This window comes from Triticum dicoccoides, chromosome 6A, assembly GCF_002162155.2.
Source record: "Triticum dicoccoides isolate Atlit2015 ecotype Zavitan chromosome 6A, WEW_v2.0, whole genome shotgun sequence".
Lineage (NCBI taxonomy): Eukaryota > Viridiplantae > Streptophyta > Magnoliopsida > Poales > Poaceae > Triticum > Triticum dicoccoides.
Window position 1 is genome coordinate 554,089,635 of NC_041390.1, and position 17,291 is coordinate 554,106,925.

Here is a 17,291-nt window from a genome sequence, read left to right on the forward strand (position 1 = left end):
CCCCGCAACCCCCAAAGTTCTTTGTGTGATATATTACTCTTAGGTTTGTGCCAAACTCTAGGCGGTTTGGCATCATTCGGGAAATTCCAAGTTGTAGATTTGTGCTCCAAAAAGTTTGTGAGGGTTTGTTGTTCGCCCTAAGAACAACCACTAGTGGTGGGAGTTTAGATGATGGTTTGTCGAGGCTCTCGAAAAAGAATGTGAGGCATTCGTTGTCACTTAAGGCATATGATGGCCTTCACCTCTCCAACAGAAATTAGCGCCCGAAGGGTGTGAACTTTGGGGATACATCTTTATCTCCAACGCATGGGGTTATTTCGTCCCCTAACCTCTAATTAGTTTGTGATTATTCCTTGCTTGCTTATTTACCTTGCATATCTTTCTTTCTTGCAATAGATCATCATATAGGGTGCTCATCTTAGTTCCATTTGTAGAGAACTTACTATTCCACAATCCCTCTAAAATCAACTAATAGAAGTAAATTTGGGTACTCACCTATTCACCCTCTCCTCTCCTCCTATTCTAAATCTTTGATCCTTCATTTACCAAAAAATAAACAACCTGTGTAACACCATAACATCATCAGGCTTGGAGGGAAGGGCCACCATATTTGGTTAAGTTTGAGTGTCCTCCTTTTTCTGAAGTGAGTTTCACTACTACTACGATTCTAGATAGCGGGAAAACTAAATGTAGTATAGAGTTTGCGGTACAATTAACTTCTCAATACACAAGGCATATATCTCCCGGGTGATCTTACGGAAAGGTGTCGCTAAGCCACCAGTCCCAAAAATAGACGAGGTTACTGAACATAAACCCAAGTTCCTACCATGAAAGTAGGTAGGTTTGAACTGCAAAAGGGTTTTCACTCCGAGAATCAAATGCTCTCTTACTCACGTTAGCAACACAAGGGAGGCATATTGTATGCACTAGACCCTTGGAGATATACCAAGTGCACTAGACCACCCAATTTTTTTTAATTACGAATAGGCAGTTCATCTTCCGATAAAAGAAAAGGCAGTCAATCTGCTCCTTGAAAAAAACTGCTCCCTCATATGGATTTTTTTAGTAGAAATGTACATAAATCTTCTTCTACTACAAAAAAAAAATGTACAGACTCATTTTATTCACATATATAGGATGCAACAGAGATACATCCATCATCGATACAAAAAAAAAGTCCCTAAAAAGAAGAGATACATCCATCAGCATTAACCACATGTCCACATTCTAAAATGGCTTGTATACATCCTATGGCAGCCGTGCATGTTTTTCAACTTTACATTCACCCTTAATGTAAAAGAAAATACCAGATGTACATATCCACTTGCTTGGAGCCTTGGAGTAAAATAGACAGATTAATCTAATTTACAACGCTGTGTGTGTACACTCCCTCTCCCCTCTCTTTCTACATTGTATAGGAGCAGACATTTTACACAACTAACTCCTAGGGCAGAGAACTCAGATCGTAAGCAACGTATACCTATGTACATTACACATGTTGCCGACACACAGGGCATGAACCGTGGCTAGTGAGCCATTTGTCCACGCAGAGCTGATGAAAAGCATGGGAGCAATTGGGCAACCTTCTCGCCGTCTCACCACCTACCATATCCTACAAGATCAAGAATCATACTATTAACATCAGGAATCACACTATTAAGATCAGGGGTCACACTATTCAGTTGGAAAGCAAATACCAACCGCATTGCATTTAGTAGCAGGCAAAAATTGGTATGAAATCCGATAATGGCAATTGCTTTCATAAAAATCTAACCAAGACATAAGCGTGGTGGTTGTTGCACCTCTCTGCATTCATTGCCCAATCATGGTATTGCAGTTCAATGTCACAGTGAAGAAAACGGTTTGGTCCTAGGTGAGTTTTTAGAGTCATTTTGTTACAGAAGACTCTCTGAACCTTAGTCTTTAGCACAAAGTTTCGTCCTAGATTTAGTACCAGATAAATCATCACTGACAACCAGCTGGAAAATAGTAGCAACCACCTAGTGGTATGGTAGGTACTCTGCTATGGATCTCCAGCACACTGATCAAGTTACAACCACCTAGTGGTAAAGTACTAAGTACTCCCTCTGTAAACTAATATAAGAGCGTTTAGCATACTACTTTAGTATTCTAAACGCTCTTATATTAGTTTACGGAGGGAGTACTAAGTATCTAACAACCATTTATGACCTAATGGTACATAGCTTAATTTTCACCCCCTTTTATGAAATCATGGGAGCCACATTAACTTCAACATAATCTTGTTTTCCAACTCCTTGTTTTTTAGGTTCTTCTGTAAACATGATGAACGGTTTGTTCCCCGTTTCCGTTGTTAATGAAATCGACAGTGCGCCTGTCTTTTCCTTAGGAAAAATATACAGTATTTGCCTTGAACAAAATGAAGGGCAAACTATGCAAGAGAGGTTCTCATGATAATTGTACCTGTAGACAGATGGCACAAGACAGGTCTTCACCCGATTTGCCCTGAGCCTGAGCCTGATCAGCCACCATGTAGTGCGGTAATTTCTCCAGTGCCTCCCGCGAAAGCCCTCTCGACGAAATGTCCCCGAAGATGTCGTACACATCATCGTGCCCGAAATCCGGTATGCTGAGCTGTTTGATGAAGAAAAAACCAATCCAAAATTCAGTACAGACGCAGCAACAACGCACGACGGGACCGCCATTGATTGTCTGAATCCAACACCGCCCTTTTTGCAGTGCTGGCCATTCAATCTGATTTAATTCCTTCACCAAATGCACCACACTTGACAAGCAACACTCGTGTATACATCGCCGTCGGTTTGGTGCCATTTCTCTCTCGGTTTCGTGGCGAACGTTGTCGTGGACGATGAGGTAGATAATACTGAAACTGACCTGCCAACGGTACGCCATGTGTGCCGAGGACCCGAGCTGCTGTTGCACAAACCGGGCATGGAGGAGCTGCTCTATGAAATCTGCCTGAAGAAATGAATTCATGAACTTTCTTAGAGGCGTGTGGATCTTAGCGAATAATGATACCGTAGTGTAGTTAGGGAAAGATGTGGTTGAGCTTGGGTGTAGGTACACCCACACCCACACTAATTTTGAACATCACTTTATATGGAACTAAAATAATGAGTAACATTATACAGTATATCAGAAAAATAATCAGAGGAAAACCCGACAGTATGTGGCGCATCCAAAAAGAACAAGTGGTACTCCCTCCGTCCATCTATATAGGGCCTAATGCGTTTTTAAGACCGTCTTTGACTATTGACAAGATTAATAGTACATGACATGCACAATGTAAAAATTATATCATTGAAAGCTCCTTTCACACACGAATTTAACGATGTGCTTTGTGTAAGTTGCATGTCATATATTATTATTTTAATTTAATATTTGATGAAAATTAGCCTCGAAAAACGCATTAGACCCTATATAGATGGAAGGAGGGAGTAGCAAATATGTATAAATATAAAACACATAGAATTTGCCTTTTCTACCAAATGGCACAACATATCAACATAAAATTTTACACAAATCAATATAACTTTAGCTTTTTTAGAATAAAAATCACAGCAACTAGCAGACCCTAAAGCTAAAAGGACCTACCAATAGACAATTGGATTGTGGCATAAGGCATTCAGGCCAAAAAGCAGATAGCATGTACAGGATCACCAGATGTCATCTTGGGAAGACATTATGGAACTGATTGCCACAACAAACAATTTGAAATTCTGAATTCTGATAGCATCAAGGGGGCGGAAGAAGCTTAATGTCACTGACCATGGAGCACGTGCCGAGCCGGTCCGAGCACCAGTACGCGCGAGACGCCTCGAGAACCTCGATGGAGAGGACGGCCCCGGCGATGGCTCCCAGTCCAGCTCCCCGGAGAACGCCGCTGTCGGAGGCCCTGCCCGCCAGCGCGCCGGTGACGGCTCCGGTCAATGCTCCAGCTTAACAACACACCACAGAGCATGCACCAATCAGAATTCAGAACACATGCTCGGGGCCATGCCGGAGTGCGCCCAACAAGAACGGCCGGGCCGGCGAGAGCACGCGAGAGAGGAGGAGCTGCCAGCGACCAATTACCGAGAGCGAAGAGGCCGGTGAGCGCGCCGGAGATGACGCCGGCGATCAGCCTGGGGAGGTACACGGCGTCCACGCCGCGCTCCTCCAGCCACTCGCCCGCGGGCGCCGGCTCTCCCGCCGCGGCAACCTCCATCGACCGCCTCCGCGAGGATCGGGCGGAGAGGCAGTACGGGTTTATTTTTGGCGCCTCGGCTAGGCTCGTTGGAGTGGGCGGCGAGGGGTTCTCCGGGAGAGGAGGAGGGCCGGGAGGCTAGAGGAGATCGGCAGCGAAAGGCTCCGGCTTTAGCAGCTTCGGCGAGGGGCTTCCCGTGATGAAGTCAGTGGTGCTGCTCGGGATGAGCCGCTTTCGCGACGTCCATGGCATGCTCTCGCTTTCCTCTGTGCTTTATGTTCCTCTCTGTGTTGGTAGCGGCTTCTTTTCGGGGCAGAATTTAGGCACACTCCAAGCAACACATCTCGTGCCACGCCAGCTCTTCTTCTTACTTTACTTCACCTCGTGTGGGTATTTGTTTTTTCTTTCTTTCCTGTGTTTGAATTGGAGCCCACGTCGTGTACTGATTGGAGCGGATGGAAGGTTCTGGTTTCCATTTCCTGTGTTGCCATGAAAAGACTCGGGTCTCTTTGATTTATAAGGGAATTTGTAGGAACTCGCAAGGATAAAAATTTCATAGAAAAATTTTCTTTGGAGCCCTCTAGTTTGTACAAATGGATTCCTGTTTCTACATAGGATAGAAACCAATTCTTCACATTTAAGGAAAAAATACATTAGTCTAGACTCAGTGAAAAGAATTCTTCGAGTTGTCCGTTGCGCTGGAGCCTCCCGTGGCTGGCTCCCTGGGTACTCACGAGCGTCCGATTTGTGCGTCCTTGACGGATGGGCCATGGATGTGGCCGGGGCCACCGTCATGGGGTGTTTTCCATCTCGACGGCGTGCGCCGCCACATGCGTGTCGGGCGAGGACGGGTCCGCCTGGCAGCGTCGGTGGCACCACACCAAGATGGTTCGCACGCGTGAGGCTCATGCGTGAGCTCTGCCTGACTGTGTCGTGTTGTTTCGTTCACGCGGGGCGCAACGTCATTCACCTCCTGCCCGGCCTTGCCATGTGGTGCTATGAGGGGCTTCTCTACGCGGATGGCGTTCTGTTTTTTTTCTTTTGCTCTCACCAGGTGTCGTGGTGGACGCACGGCAGATGCTAAGGGATGGCTAAAGATAGGAGGAGGCTCGAGGGCACTGGTAGGCTCCAGAAGCGAGGTTGGCATGAGCGAGCGCGGGACGCAAGACATACCCATGTTCGGGGCTCTCCGGAGAGATAATACCCCTAGTCCTGCCGAGTGTGGTTGATGTGTTTCAGTACAGAGTTGCTCCTTGAGCTGTGTTGGGGAAGAAGGAAGGATGGCCAAGGCTTTGCTGCTCCCTCTCCGTATGTGTGTGTTCTACTGATCGGTTTCTTCACCCCCGTGCATGGAGGCCTCCTGGGGGGTTTTATAGGTCAACCCCCCAGGGGTACAATAGTAATGTTACAAGGCCGTGGGGCCGGGTTGTCATTGTCCGGGAAGTCGGCGCTGGGACCCGCCGGGGGTCCGGGCTCGCCGGGTTCTCCGGGCGCGGGGCCCTCCGGGTATGGGGGCACTGTTGGCCATCTTGTCGATCATTAGGGAGTGGTCGGGTTGAGTCGGCTACAGTGGCGCTCCGTCAGGTCGCCGCTTGCTGGCGTCATTGGTGACAGTGGTTGTACTGTTGCCTCGCCGGTCCTGGTCAGCGGATAGGTGGGGCACTGTTGCCACGCCACGGCTGACCAGAGGCATGGGCGGTGTTAGGGATCGTAGCAGAAATTTAAATTTTTCTACGCATCATCAAGATCAATCTATGGAGTAATCTAGCAACGAGGGGAAGGAGAGTGCATCTACATACCCTTGTAGATCGCTAAGCGAAAGCGTTCAAGTGAACGGGGTTGATGGAGTCGTACTCGTCGTGATCCAAATCACCGATGATCCTAGTGCCGAACGGACGGCACCTCCGCGTTCAACACACGTACTACCCCGTGACGTCTCCTACGCCTTGATCCAGCAAGGGGAAAAGGAGAGGTTGGGGAAGACTCCATCCAGCAGCAGCACGACGGCGTGGTGGTGGTGGAGGAGCGCGGGACTCCAGCAGGGCTTCGCCAAGCACTATGAGAGACGAGGAGGGAGAGGGGTAGGGCTGCGCCAACAGGGGAAGAACCTCGTGTGTTGGGTTGCCCCTTTGCCTCCACTATATATAGGGGGAGAGGGAGGGCTGCGCCCCCACCTAGGGTTTCCACCCTAGGGGTGGCGGCAGCCCCAATCCCCATCTGGGGTGGCGGCCAAGTGGGGGGGGGAGAGGGAGGCGCACCAGGCATGGGCCTTAGGGCCCATCTGCCCTTAGGGTTTGCCCCCTCTTCTCCCTAGGCGCATGGGCCTTGGTGGGGAGGCGCCCCAGCCCACCTAGGGGCTGGTCCCTTCTCACACTTGTCCCATGTATGCCTCCGGGGCCCGTGGCCCCTCCCGGTGGACCCCCGGACCCCTCCGGTGGTCCCGGAACACTACCGGTGATGCCCGGAACACTTCCGGTGGCCAAAACCATACTTCCTATATATCAATCTTTACCTCCGGTCCATCCCGGAACTCCTCGTGACGTCCGGGATCTCATCCGGGACTCCGAACAACATTCGGTAACCGCATACATACTTTCCCTATAAACCTAGCGTCATCGAACCTTAAATGTGTAGACCCTACGGGCTCGGGAGTCATGCAGACATGGCCGAGACAACTCTCCGGTCAATAACCAACGGTGGGATCTGGATACCCATGTTGGCTCCCACATGTTCCACGGTGATCTCATCGGATGAACCACGAAGTCGAGGATTCAATCAATCCCGTATGCAATTCCCTTTGTCTATCGGTACGATACTTGCCCGAGATTCGATCGTCGGTATCCCGATACCTTGTTCAATCTCGTTACCGGCAAGTCTCTTTACTCATTCCGTAACACATCATCCCGTGATCAACTCCTTGGTCACAATGTGCACATTATGATGATGTCCTACCGAGTGGGCCCAGAGATACCTCTCCGTTACACGGAGTGACAAATCCTAGTCTCGATTCGTGCCAACCCAACAGACACTTTCGGAGATACCTGTAGTGAACCTTTATAGCCACCCAGTTACGTTGTGACGTTTGGTACACCCAAAGCATTCCTACGGTATCCGGGAGTTGCACAATCTCATGGTCTAAGGAAATGATACTTGACATTAGAAAAGCTTTAGCATACGAACTACACGATCTTTGTGCTAGGCTTAGGATTGGGTCTTGTCCATCACATCATTCTCCTAATGATGTGATCCCGTTATCAACGACATCCAATGTCCATGGTCAGGAAACTGTAACCATCTATTGATCAATGAGCTAGTCAACTAGAGGCTTACTAGGGACATGGTGTTGTCTATGTATCCACACATGTATCTGAGTTTCCTATCAATACAATTCTAGCATGGATAATAAACGATTATCATGAACAATGAAATTTAATATAATAATAACTAATTTATTATTGCCTCTAGGGCATATTTCCAACAGTCTCCCACTTGCACTAGAGTCAATAATCTAGTTCACATCGCCATGTGATTAACACTCACAGGTCACATCGCAAAACTTTATGTCATATCGTAGATGCTGCTACCACGTTCCACTTGGAGCTATTCCAAATTGTTGCTCCATTATACGTATCCGGTATCTCTACCCAGAGCTATCCGGATAGGTGTTAAGCTTGCATCTACATAACTCTTTACGTTGAACTCTTTATCACCTCCATAACCGAGAAATATTTCCTTATTCCTCTAAGGACAATTTTGACCGCTATCTGGTGATCCAGTCCTAGATCACCTTTGTACCCTCTTGCCAGACATGTGGCAAGGCACACATCAGGTGCGGTACTTAGCATGTCATACCGTATAGAGCCTATGAAAAGAGCATAGGGGATGACCTTCGTCTTTCCTCTTTCTTCTGCCGTGGTCAAGCTTTGAGTCTTACTCAACTTCACACCTTACAACTCAGGTAAGAACCCCTTCTTTGACTGATCTATTTTGAACTCCTTCAAAAACATGTCAAGGTGTGCGTTCTTTGAAAGTACCATCAGGCGTCTTGATCTATCTCTATAGATCTTGATGCCCAATATGTAAGCAGCTTTATCCAGGTCTTCCTTTGAAAAACACTCTTCAAACAACCGTTTATGCTTTCCAAAAATTCTACATTATTTCAGATCAACAATATGTCATCCACATATACTTATCAGAAATGTTGTAGTGCTCGCACTCACTTTCTTGTAAATACAAGTTTCTAGCAAACATTGTATAAACCTAAAAGCTTTGATCACTCCATCAAAACATATATTCCGATTCCGAGATGCTTGCTCCAGTCCATAGAAGGATTGCTGGAGCCAGCATACCTTTTAGCATCCTTAGGATCGACAAAACCTTTTGTTGTATCACATACAACTTTTCTTACGAAAACTGGTAAGAAAACTTGTTTTGACATCCATCTGTAAGATTTCATAATCGAAAAATACAGCTAATGCTATCATGATTCCGACAGACTTAAGCATCGCTACGGGTGAGAAATTCTCATCGTAGCCAACTCCTTGAACTTGTGAAAAGACTCTTTCCCACAAGTCGAGCTTCATAGACGGTAACATTACCGCCCACGTCCGTCTTCTTCTTAAAGATTCATTTATCTCAATGGCTTGCCGATCATCGGGCAAGTCCACCAAAGTCCATACTTTGTTCTGATATATGGATCCTATCTCAGATTTCATGGCTTCTAACCATTTGTCGGAATACGGGCCCACCATCGCTTCTCCATAGCTCATAGGTTCATTGTTGTCTAACAACATGACATCTAAGATAGGATTACCGTACCACTTAGGAGTAGTACATATCCTTGTCGACCTACGAGGTTCGATAGCAACTTGATCCGAAGCTTCATGATCACTATCATTAACTTCCTATTCAACAGACGTAGGCGCCATAGAAAACATCTTTCTGTGTTGCATCACTCTCTGGTTGAAGTAAAGGTTCGACAACCTCATCAAGTTCTATCTTCCTCCCATTCAATTCTTCCAAGAGAAACTCCTTCTCGAGAAAGGACCCGTTCTTAGCGACAAACAATTTTCCCTCGGATCTGAGATAGAAGGTATACCCTACTATCACCTTTGGGTATCCTATGAAGATGTGTTTGTCCGCTTTGGGTTCGAGCTTCTCCGGCTGAAGCCTTAAGCATCGCAGCCCCAAACATTAAGAAACGACAACTTTGGTTTCTTGCCAAACCAATGTTCATACGACGTCATCTCAACGGACTTAGATGGTGTCCTATCTAAAGTGAATGCAGTTGCCTCTAATGCATAACCTCAAAATGAAAATGGTAGATTGGTAAGAGACATCATAGATCATACCATATCTCATAGGGTTCGATTACGACGTCTGGACATACCATTACATTGTGGTGTCCCAGGTGGCTTCAACTGTGAAACAATTCCACAATGTCTTAAGTGATTGCCAAACTCATAACTCAGAAAATCCCCTTTTGATCAGATCGTAGGAACATGATCTTATTGTTATGATGATTCTTAACTTCACTTTGAAATCGCTTGAACTTTTCAAATGTTTCAGACTTGTGCTTCATTAAGTAGATCTACTCAAATCGTCAGTGAAGATGAGAAAATAGCGATATCCACTGCACGCTTCAATTCTCATTGGATCACACTCATCAGCATGCATGATCTCCAACAAGTCACTTGCCGGTTTCATTGTACCTGAAAATGGGGTCTTAGTCATCCTACCTATGAGGCATGGCTCGCATGTGTCAAGTGATTCAAAATCAAGTGACTCCAAACATCCATCGACATGGAGTTTTTTCATGCATCTTACGCCAATATGACTTAAGCGGCAGTGCCACGAGAAAGTGGTACTATCATTATTAACTCTACATCTTTTGGCGTGAACATGTGTATTACCACGACCGAGATTCAATGAACCATTCACATAGGGTGCGTGACCATGAAAGGTATCATTCATGTAAAACAGAATAACCATTATTCTCTGACTTAAATGAATGACCGTATTGCAATGAACATGATCTAATCATATTCATGCTCAACATAGACACCTGATAACATGTATCTAGGTTCAATACTAATCCCGAAGGCAGATGGAGCGTGCGATGGTGATCTCATCAACTTTGGAAACACTTCCAACACACATCGTCACCTCGCCCTTAGCCAGTCTCCGTTTAGTCCGTAGCTTTTGCTTCAAGTCACCAATAATAGCAACTGAACCGGCATCCAATACCCAGGTGCTACCAGGAGTACTAGTGAGGTACACATTAATAACACGTATATACTTTGAAGTTGCCAGCCTTCTTATCTACCATGCATTTGGGGTAATTCCGCTACCAGTGACCGTTCCCCTTACAATAGAAGCACTTAGTCTCGGGTTTGGGTTCAACCTTGGGTTCCTTCACTGGAGCGGCAACTGGTTTGCCATCCATGAAGTTTCCCTTCTAGCCCTTGCCCTTCTTGAAACCAGTGGTCTTGTTAAACCATCAACACTTGATGCTCCTTCTTGATTTCTACCTTTTGTGGTCTTAAGCACCGCGAACAGCTCCGGGATCAAATCCATCCCTTGCATGTCATAGTTCATCACGAAGATCTAGTAGCTTAGTGATAGTGGCTAGAGAACTCTATCAATCACTATCTTATCTGGAAGTTTAACCCCCACTTGATTTAAGTGATTGTAGCACCCAGACATTCTGAGCACATGCTTACTAGCTGAGCTATTCTCCTCCATCTTGTTGGCAAAAGAACTTGTCAGAGGTCTCACACCTCTCAACACGGGCATGAGCCTGAATTCCCAATTTGAGCTCTTGGAACATCTCATATGTTCTATGGCGTTCAAAACATCATTTGAATCCCGATTCTAGGCCGTAAAGTATGGTGCACTAAACTATCAAGTAGTCATCAGGATGTGTCTGTCAGGTGTTCACAACACCCACAGACGATGCTGTAGGGGTTTGCACATCGAGTGGTGCATCAAAGACGTAAGCCTTCTGTGTAGCAGCGAGGACACTCCTCGGACTACGGACCTAGTCCGCATCATTGCTTACAATATCTTTCAACTTGGTCTTTCTCTAGGAACGTATTGAAACAGGGAGCTACAATGTGAGCTATTTATCTACAACATATTTGCAAAGACAATTTAGACTATGTTCATGATAATTGAGTTCATCTAATCAAATTATTTAATGAACTCCCACTCAGATAGACATCCCTCTAGTCATCTAAGTGAAACATGATCTGAGTCAACTAGGCCGTGTCCGATCATCACGTGAGACGGACTAGTCAACATCGGTGAACATCTTCATGTTGATCGTATCTTCTATACGACTCATGCTCGACCTTTCGGTCTTCCGTGTTCCGAGGCCATGTCTGTACATGCTAGGCTCGTCAAGTCAACCTAAGTGTATTGCGTGTGTAAATCTGGCTTACACCCATTGTATTCGAACGTTAGAATCTATCACACCCGATCATCACGTGGTGCTTCGAAACGACGAACCTTCGCACCGGTGCACAGTTAGGGGGAACACTTTTCTTGAAATTTTAGTGAGGGATCATCTTATTTAAGCTACCGTCGTTCTAAGCAAATAAGATGTAAAACATGATAAACATCACATGCAATCAAATAGTGACATGATATGGCCAATATCATTTTGCTCCTTTTGATCTCCATCTTCGGGGCTCCATGATCGTCGTTGTCACCGGCATGACACCATGATCTCCATCATCATGATCTCCATCATCGTGTCTTCTTGAAGTTGTCTTGTCATCTATTACTTCTACTACCATGGCTAATGCTTTAGCAATAAAGTAAAGTAATTACATGATGTTTATGTTGACACACAGGTCATAAATAAATTAAGACAACTCCTATGGCTTCTGCCGGTTGTCATACTCATCGACATGCAAGTCGTGATTCCTATTACAAGAACATGATCAATCTCATACATCACATATATCATTCATCACATCCTTTTGGCCATATCACATCACAAGGCATATGCTGCAAAAACAAGTTAGACGTCCTCTAATTGTTGTTGCAAGTTTTTACGTGGCTGCTATAGGTTTCTAGCAAGAACGTTTCTTACCTACGCCAAAACCACAACGTGATATGCCAATTTCTATTTACCCTTCATAAGGACCCTTTTCATCGAATCTGGTCCGACTAAAGTGGGAGAGACAGACACCCGCTAGCCACCTTATGCAACTAGTGCATGTCAGTCGGTGGAACCAGTCTCACGTAAGAGTACGTGTAAGGTCGGTCCGGGCCGCTTCATCCCACGATGCCGCCGAATCAAGATAAGACTAGTAACGGCAAGTAAATTGACAAAATCAACGCCCACAACTGCTTTGTGTTCTACTCGTGCATAGAAACTACGCATAGACCTAGCTCATGATGCCACTGTTGGGCATCGTAGCAGAAAATTAAAATTTTCTACGCATCACCAAGATCACTCTATGGAGTAATCTAGCAACGAGGGGAAGGAGAGTGCATCTACATACCCTTGTAGATCGCTAAGCGGAAGCGTTCAAGTGAACGGGGTTGATGGAGTCGTACTCGTCGTGATCCAAATCACTGATGATCCTAGTGCCGAACGGACGGCACCTCCGTGTTCAACACACGTACAGCCCGGTGACGTCTCCTACGCCTTGATCTAGCAAGGGGAGAAGGAGAGGTTGGGGACAACTCCATCCAGCAGCAGCACGATGACGTGGTGGTGGTGGAGGAGCGCGGGACTCTAGCAGGGCTTCGCCAAGCACTACGAGAGACGAGGAGGGAGAGGGGTAGGGCTGCGCCAACAGGGGAAGAACCTCGTGTGTTGGGCTGCCCCTTTGCCTCCACTATATATAGGGGGAGAGGGAAGGCTGCGCCCCACCTAGGGTTTCCACCCTAGGGGTGGCGGCAGCCCCAATCCCCATCTGGGGCGGCGGCCAAGTGGGGGAAGAGGGAGGCGCACCAGGCATGGGCCTTAGGGCCCATCTGCCCTTAGGGTTTGCCCCCTCTTCTCCCTAGGCGCATGGGCCTTGGTGGGGAGGCGCCCCAGCCCACCTAGGGGCTGGTCCCTTCTCACACTTGGCCCATGTATGCCTCCAGGGCCCGTGGCCCCTCCCGGTGGACCCCCGGACCCCTCCGGTGGTCCCGGTACACTACCGGTGATGCCCGAAACACTTCCGGTGGCCAAAACCATACTTCCTATATATCAATCTTTACCTCCGATCCATTCCGGAACTCCTCGTGACGTCCGAGATCTCATCCGGGACTCCGAACAACATTCGGTAACCGCGTACATACTTTCCCTATAACCCCAGCGTCATCGAACCTTAAGTGTGTAGACCCTACGGGCTCGGGAGTCATGCAGACATGACCGAGACAACTCTCCGGTCAATAACCAACAGCGGGATCTGGATACCCATGTTGGCTCCCACATGTTCCACGATGATCTCGTTGGATGAACCACGATGTCGAGGATTCAATCAATCCCGTATGCAATTCCCTTTGTCTATCGGTATGATACTTGCCCGAGATTCGATCGTCGGTATCCCGATACCTTGTTCAATCTCGTTACCGGCAAGTCTCTTTACTCGTTCCGTAACACATCATCCCGTGATCAACTCCTTGGTCACATTGTGCATATTATGATGATGTCATACCGAGTGGGCCCAAAGATACCTCTCCGTTACACGAAGTGACAAATCCCAGTCTCGATTCGTGCCAACCCAACAGACACTTTCGGAGATACCTGTAGTGAATCTTTATAGCCACCCAGTTACGTTGTGACGTTTGGTACACCCAAAGCATTCCTACGGTATCCGGGAGTTGCACAATCTCATGGTCTAAGGAGATGATACTTGACATTAGAAAAGCTTTAGCATACGAACTACACGATCTTTGTGCTAGGCTTAGGATTGGGTCTTGTCCATCACATCATTCTCCTAATGATGTGATCCCGTTATCAACGACATCCAATGTCCATGGTCAGGAAACTGTAACCATCTATTGATCAACGAGCTAGTCAACTAGAGGCTTACTAAGGACATGGTGTTGTCTATGTATCCACACATGTATCTGAGTTTCCTATCAATACAATTTTGGCATGGATAATAAACGATTATCATGAACAATGAAATATAATATAATAATAACTAATTAATTATTGCCTCTAGGGCATATTTCCAACAGGCAGGGCACTGTTGCCTCGGTCATCGTCCGTCTGGGATGGGACAGGAGCTGACCCATGGCCAGGTTGAGGAACGCGCCAAGGGTGGAGCTGGCTTGTTGGCGAAGTCTTGACGTGTCGGGTTCAGCCGTCTTGAGCTGGTTGTTGGGGCCGAGTCTAGGAGTCCGGCCGGGTTGCGGAGTTCGGTCGGGTCGAGCGACCCGGCCAAGCGTGAGCCGGCTCGAGGGGCGTTGTTGGCCCCGTTGTTTTTGAAAAGGATCCATGTTCCGTTACCTGCCTGGGGTTCATCCCGCCGTCTTCGGATGGGAGGGCCTTCGCAGTCCCCCCCCCCTGAGGAGGTGAATTTTGCGGCCGCCGGGTTCGGCAACACCCACTGTGTGCGGGCTTCCGGAAGACGGATCGCGGTACCCCGGCAGGGGCGGGAAACCGAAGAGTCTGTCGAATCTTGGGGTGATCTTTTGAACTTCGCGCGGACACCACGTGGCACTCGGAAGCTGTAGAGGCCTGACAGGCCACGTGCGCGATAGGATGGGCGACGCACTGGGGGCCCGCGGCCGTGCGCCCTCGTCCCACGCGCATGGATTTATTGCGGCGTCCGCGGGCCGGTTGCCGTTCTCGATGCAGTTACTGCGCGCGTACATGCGCAATTATTGCGGGGCAGTGGGAGGGGCGAGCGCAAACGATCCCACTTCCCCACGTTTTGACTTGTGGGCTATAAATTGGGGGAGGGGGGCGGCGGCAGTCATTCTCGCATGCACCCCCTTCTTATTCCTTCCTTCCTCTGCTTCTTGCGACCGCCGCGCACCGCGGCGCCAGCTGCCTCGAGTAGAGCTTCGTTGTTATCTTCTTCCTTTCCCTCTTTCGCCTTCGTCCATGGCACTGCCGTCGGGCTCGTGGATTGGCTCGACCGTCACCCCCGATGACATCGCCTATCTTCGCACCTCCAGGCGCTTGCTGGGGAGACGGAGGTTGTCGTGCGCCTGCCGCAGGGCGAGCAAGAGCAGTGGGGCGAGGGAGAGCCGCGGCCAAAGGGCACGGAGCGCGTAGTCTTCTACCCGCACTTCAAGCGCGGGTTCGGGCTTCCGACGAGCACCTTCTTCAACGACTTTCTGGAGTTCTTCGGGCTCCAGCCCCACCATCTTGGCGTCGGCGCCATCGTGCAACTCTTTGGCTTCGTTACCCTCTACGAGGGGTACCTGGGGGTCGAGCCTTCGATCCACCTCTGGGTGCGTTTCTTCTCCTTGAAGCAGCAGGGGCCGAGGGCCGGGGAGATGTCTTAGTGCGGGGCCGCCGTCATCTCCAAGCAGTCGGGTGCTGATTGCCCGAAGATGCCGCTGGTGGATTTGTCAAGAAATGGCAGAATTCCTTCTTCTACGTCTGCAACCTCGGTGTGGACCACGTCAACTTGCCGCCCTTCGTCAACTTGCCGCCAAGGAGAAGAAGAACTGGGGTTATTACCCCAAGCACCCATCACGGGAGGTTCTCAACCTGTGCGAATGGGCGTCAGTGATGAAGGAGCGGGAAGGGCTCACCGGCACCGACTAATCGCCACCTTCATCAGGCGCCGAGTGTTGCAGCTGCAGTAGCACAGCCATCTCATTGGCGAGATGACGGGGCTTCAGGACCCCACCCGCATGTCGAACTTGCGGCTGGGGGCGGACCAGGTCGCCCGTAGGGTCAAAGACATCTCCAACACCAACCTACGGGACCTCTGGGAGTTCGGGAAGTCTCCGCAGCCAGGCGAACCCGGCGCCCGTGGTGAGTCCATGGTCTCCATACTTTGCTGCTACTCATCTTCTTGTCCGTCCCGACGCGACGTGGGAGATACATCTGAATGCCATTCGACATCCTTACGATCGGGCACGGACGCAGGTGGCCCGTGCTGTCTCGGAGGAGCCTGAGGCCCACAGCGGAGGGGAGGGGGCGACCGCCGACGCGGGCGTGGGGTGCCATGTGGGTAAGCTTGTCTCCATTTCTTCGAGTTGCTCCGGGATGGTCTTGGCGATGCTGACATGAGTTGTTGTTGCGGTGTTGGAGGCGGCGCGGCCGGAGCCGGGTCGTCTCAGGGGCGGCGGCGGCGAGTCGGCCACACGGGAATGATAGCGTCGCGCCGCGGGCCTCGGCTGCGGAACGCTCGGCGGAACCGGCTGGTGGCGCGAAGCCGCCCACTAAGAGGAGGCGCGGCGCTCCGCAGGAGAGGGCGGCGAGGCCCACCGTTTTGGTGGTGCCGGGGTGAGTTTCCTTGCTTGAATCGAGTGGCCGAGCTGCTCTGCTTGGCTCTTGTGTTTTTACTCTATCTTTTATTTCAGGTCACCGATCTCGTTGGAGGTGGCGGCGGCAGACGCTGCGTCCAATGAGGGCGCCGCGTTCCGGAGGAGCCGGTCCGTCACCGTTGACCGAGACGAGGAGGAGGAGCGGGCGGAGGCGGCGGATCCGGACCTCGGTCTGGACCCGACCGACGCTGAAAGCCAGGCCTGGCGAGACTGGAACCAGGCCGTGGCGAAGCTGGAGGCGGCGTCGACCGAGGCCTGGGTTAACGTCGCATCGACGTGGGCGCAGGCCGGCGAGGGACCGTCGTGGCTGAAGATGTCGGTGGGGACGGTGGCGGCGGCAACGGTCTTCGTGCCGGCATCGGGGGGAGGGCACGGCCGGGATGGCCGTGCGGACGTGATGAACCTCGACCAGGAGGTAGTGGTGCTTGAGGACGGCACCCCGCCGTGGACCGACGTGGTCGAGCGGGCGGGGGCTGGCGGAGGCAGCGGCGACGCCGTCTTGAGGGAGGCACCGCGGATGGCGCTGGAGGAGGCTCCCCAGCATCGGTGGTGGTGGGGCTGCAGGCCACCACGGACACCGAACCGGCGATGGCGCTGGAAGGTGTGCCACAAAGGGCACGTGCCGCGGCGGAGGCGGCCAGTG

The 17,291-nt window shown here is 49.6% G+C and overlaps 1 protein-coding gene across 1 annotated transcript; it reads right to left on the reverse strand.

Moving 5' to 3' along the window:
- Positions 1 to 1,106: 1,106 nt before the first annotated feature.
- LOC119317870 (NEP1-interacting protein-like 2) lies at positions 1,107 to 4,500 on the reverse strand. The gene is made up of 5 exons (XM_037592371.1): positions 4,075 to 4,500; positions 3,769 to 3,938; positions 2,875 to 2,958; positions 2,443 to 2,613; positions 1,107 to 1,612 (listed from the first exon to the last, which is right to left on the reverse strand). Exons 1-5 carry the CDS (start codon positions 4,205 to 4,207, stop codon positions 1,490 to 1,492), a joined length of 681 nt encoding a protein of 226 aa, XP_037448268.1. The 5' UTR covers positions 4,208 to 4,500; the 3' UTR covers positions 1,107 to 1,489.
- Between the last annotated feature and the right edge of the window lie 12,791 nt (positions 4,501 to 17,291).

Bases quoted from the DNA above. Each gene is read 5' to 3' on its own strand.
- LOC119317870 (XM_037592371.1), bottom strand. From the start codon at position 4,207: ATGGAGGTTGCCGCGGCGGGAGAGCCGGCGCCCGCGGGCGAGTGGCTG. The intron at 3,939-4,074 runs GTAATTGGTCGC...TGTGTTGTTAAG, and splicing joins CACCGGCCTCTTCGCTCTCG to CTGGAGCATTGACCGGAGCC. The intron at 2,959-3,768 runs GTCAGTGACATT...TCATTTCTTCAG, and splicing joins GGCTCGGCACGTGCTCCATG to GCAGATTTCATAGAGCAGCT.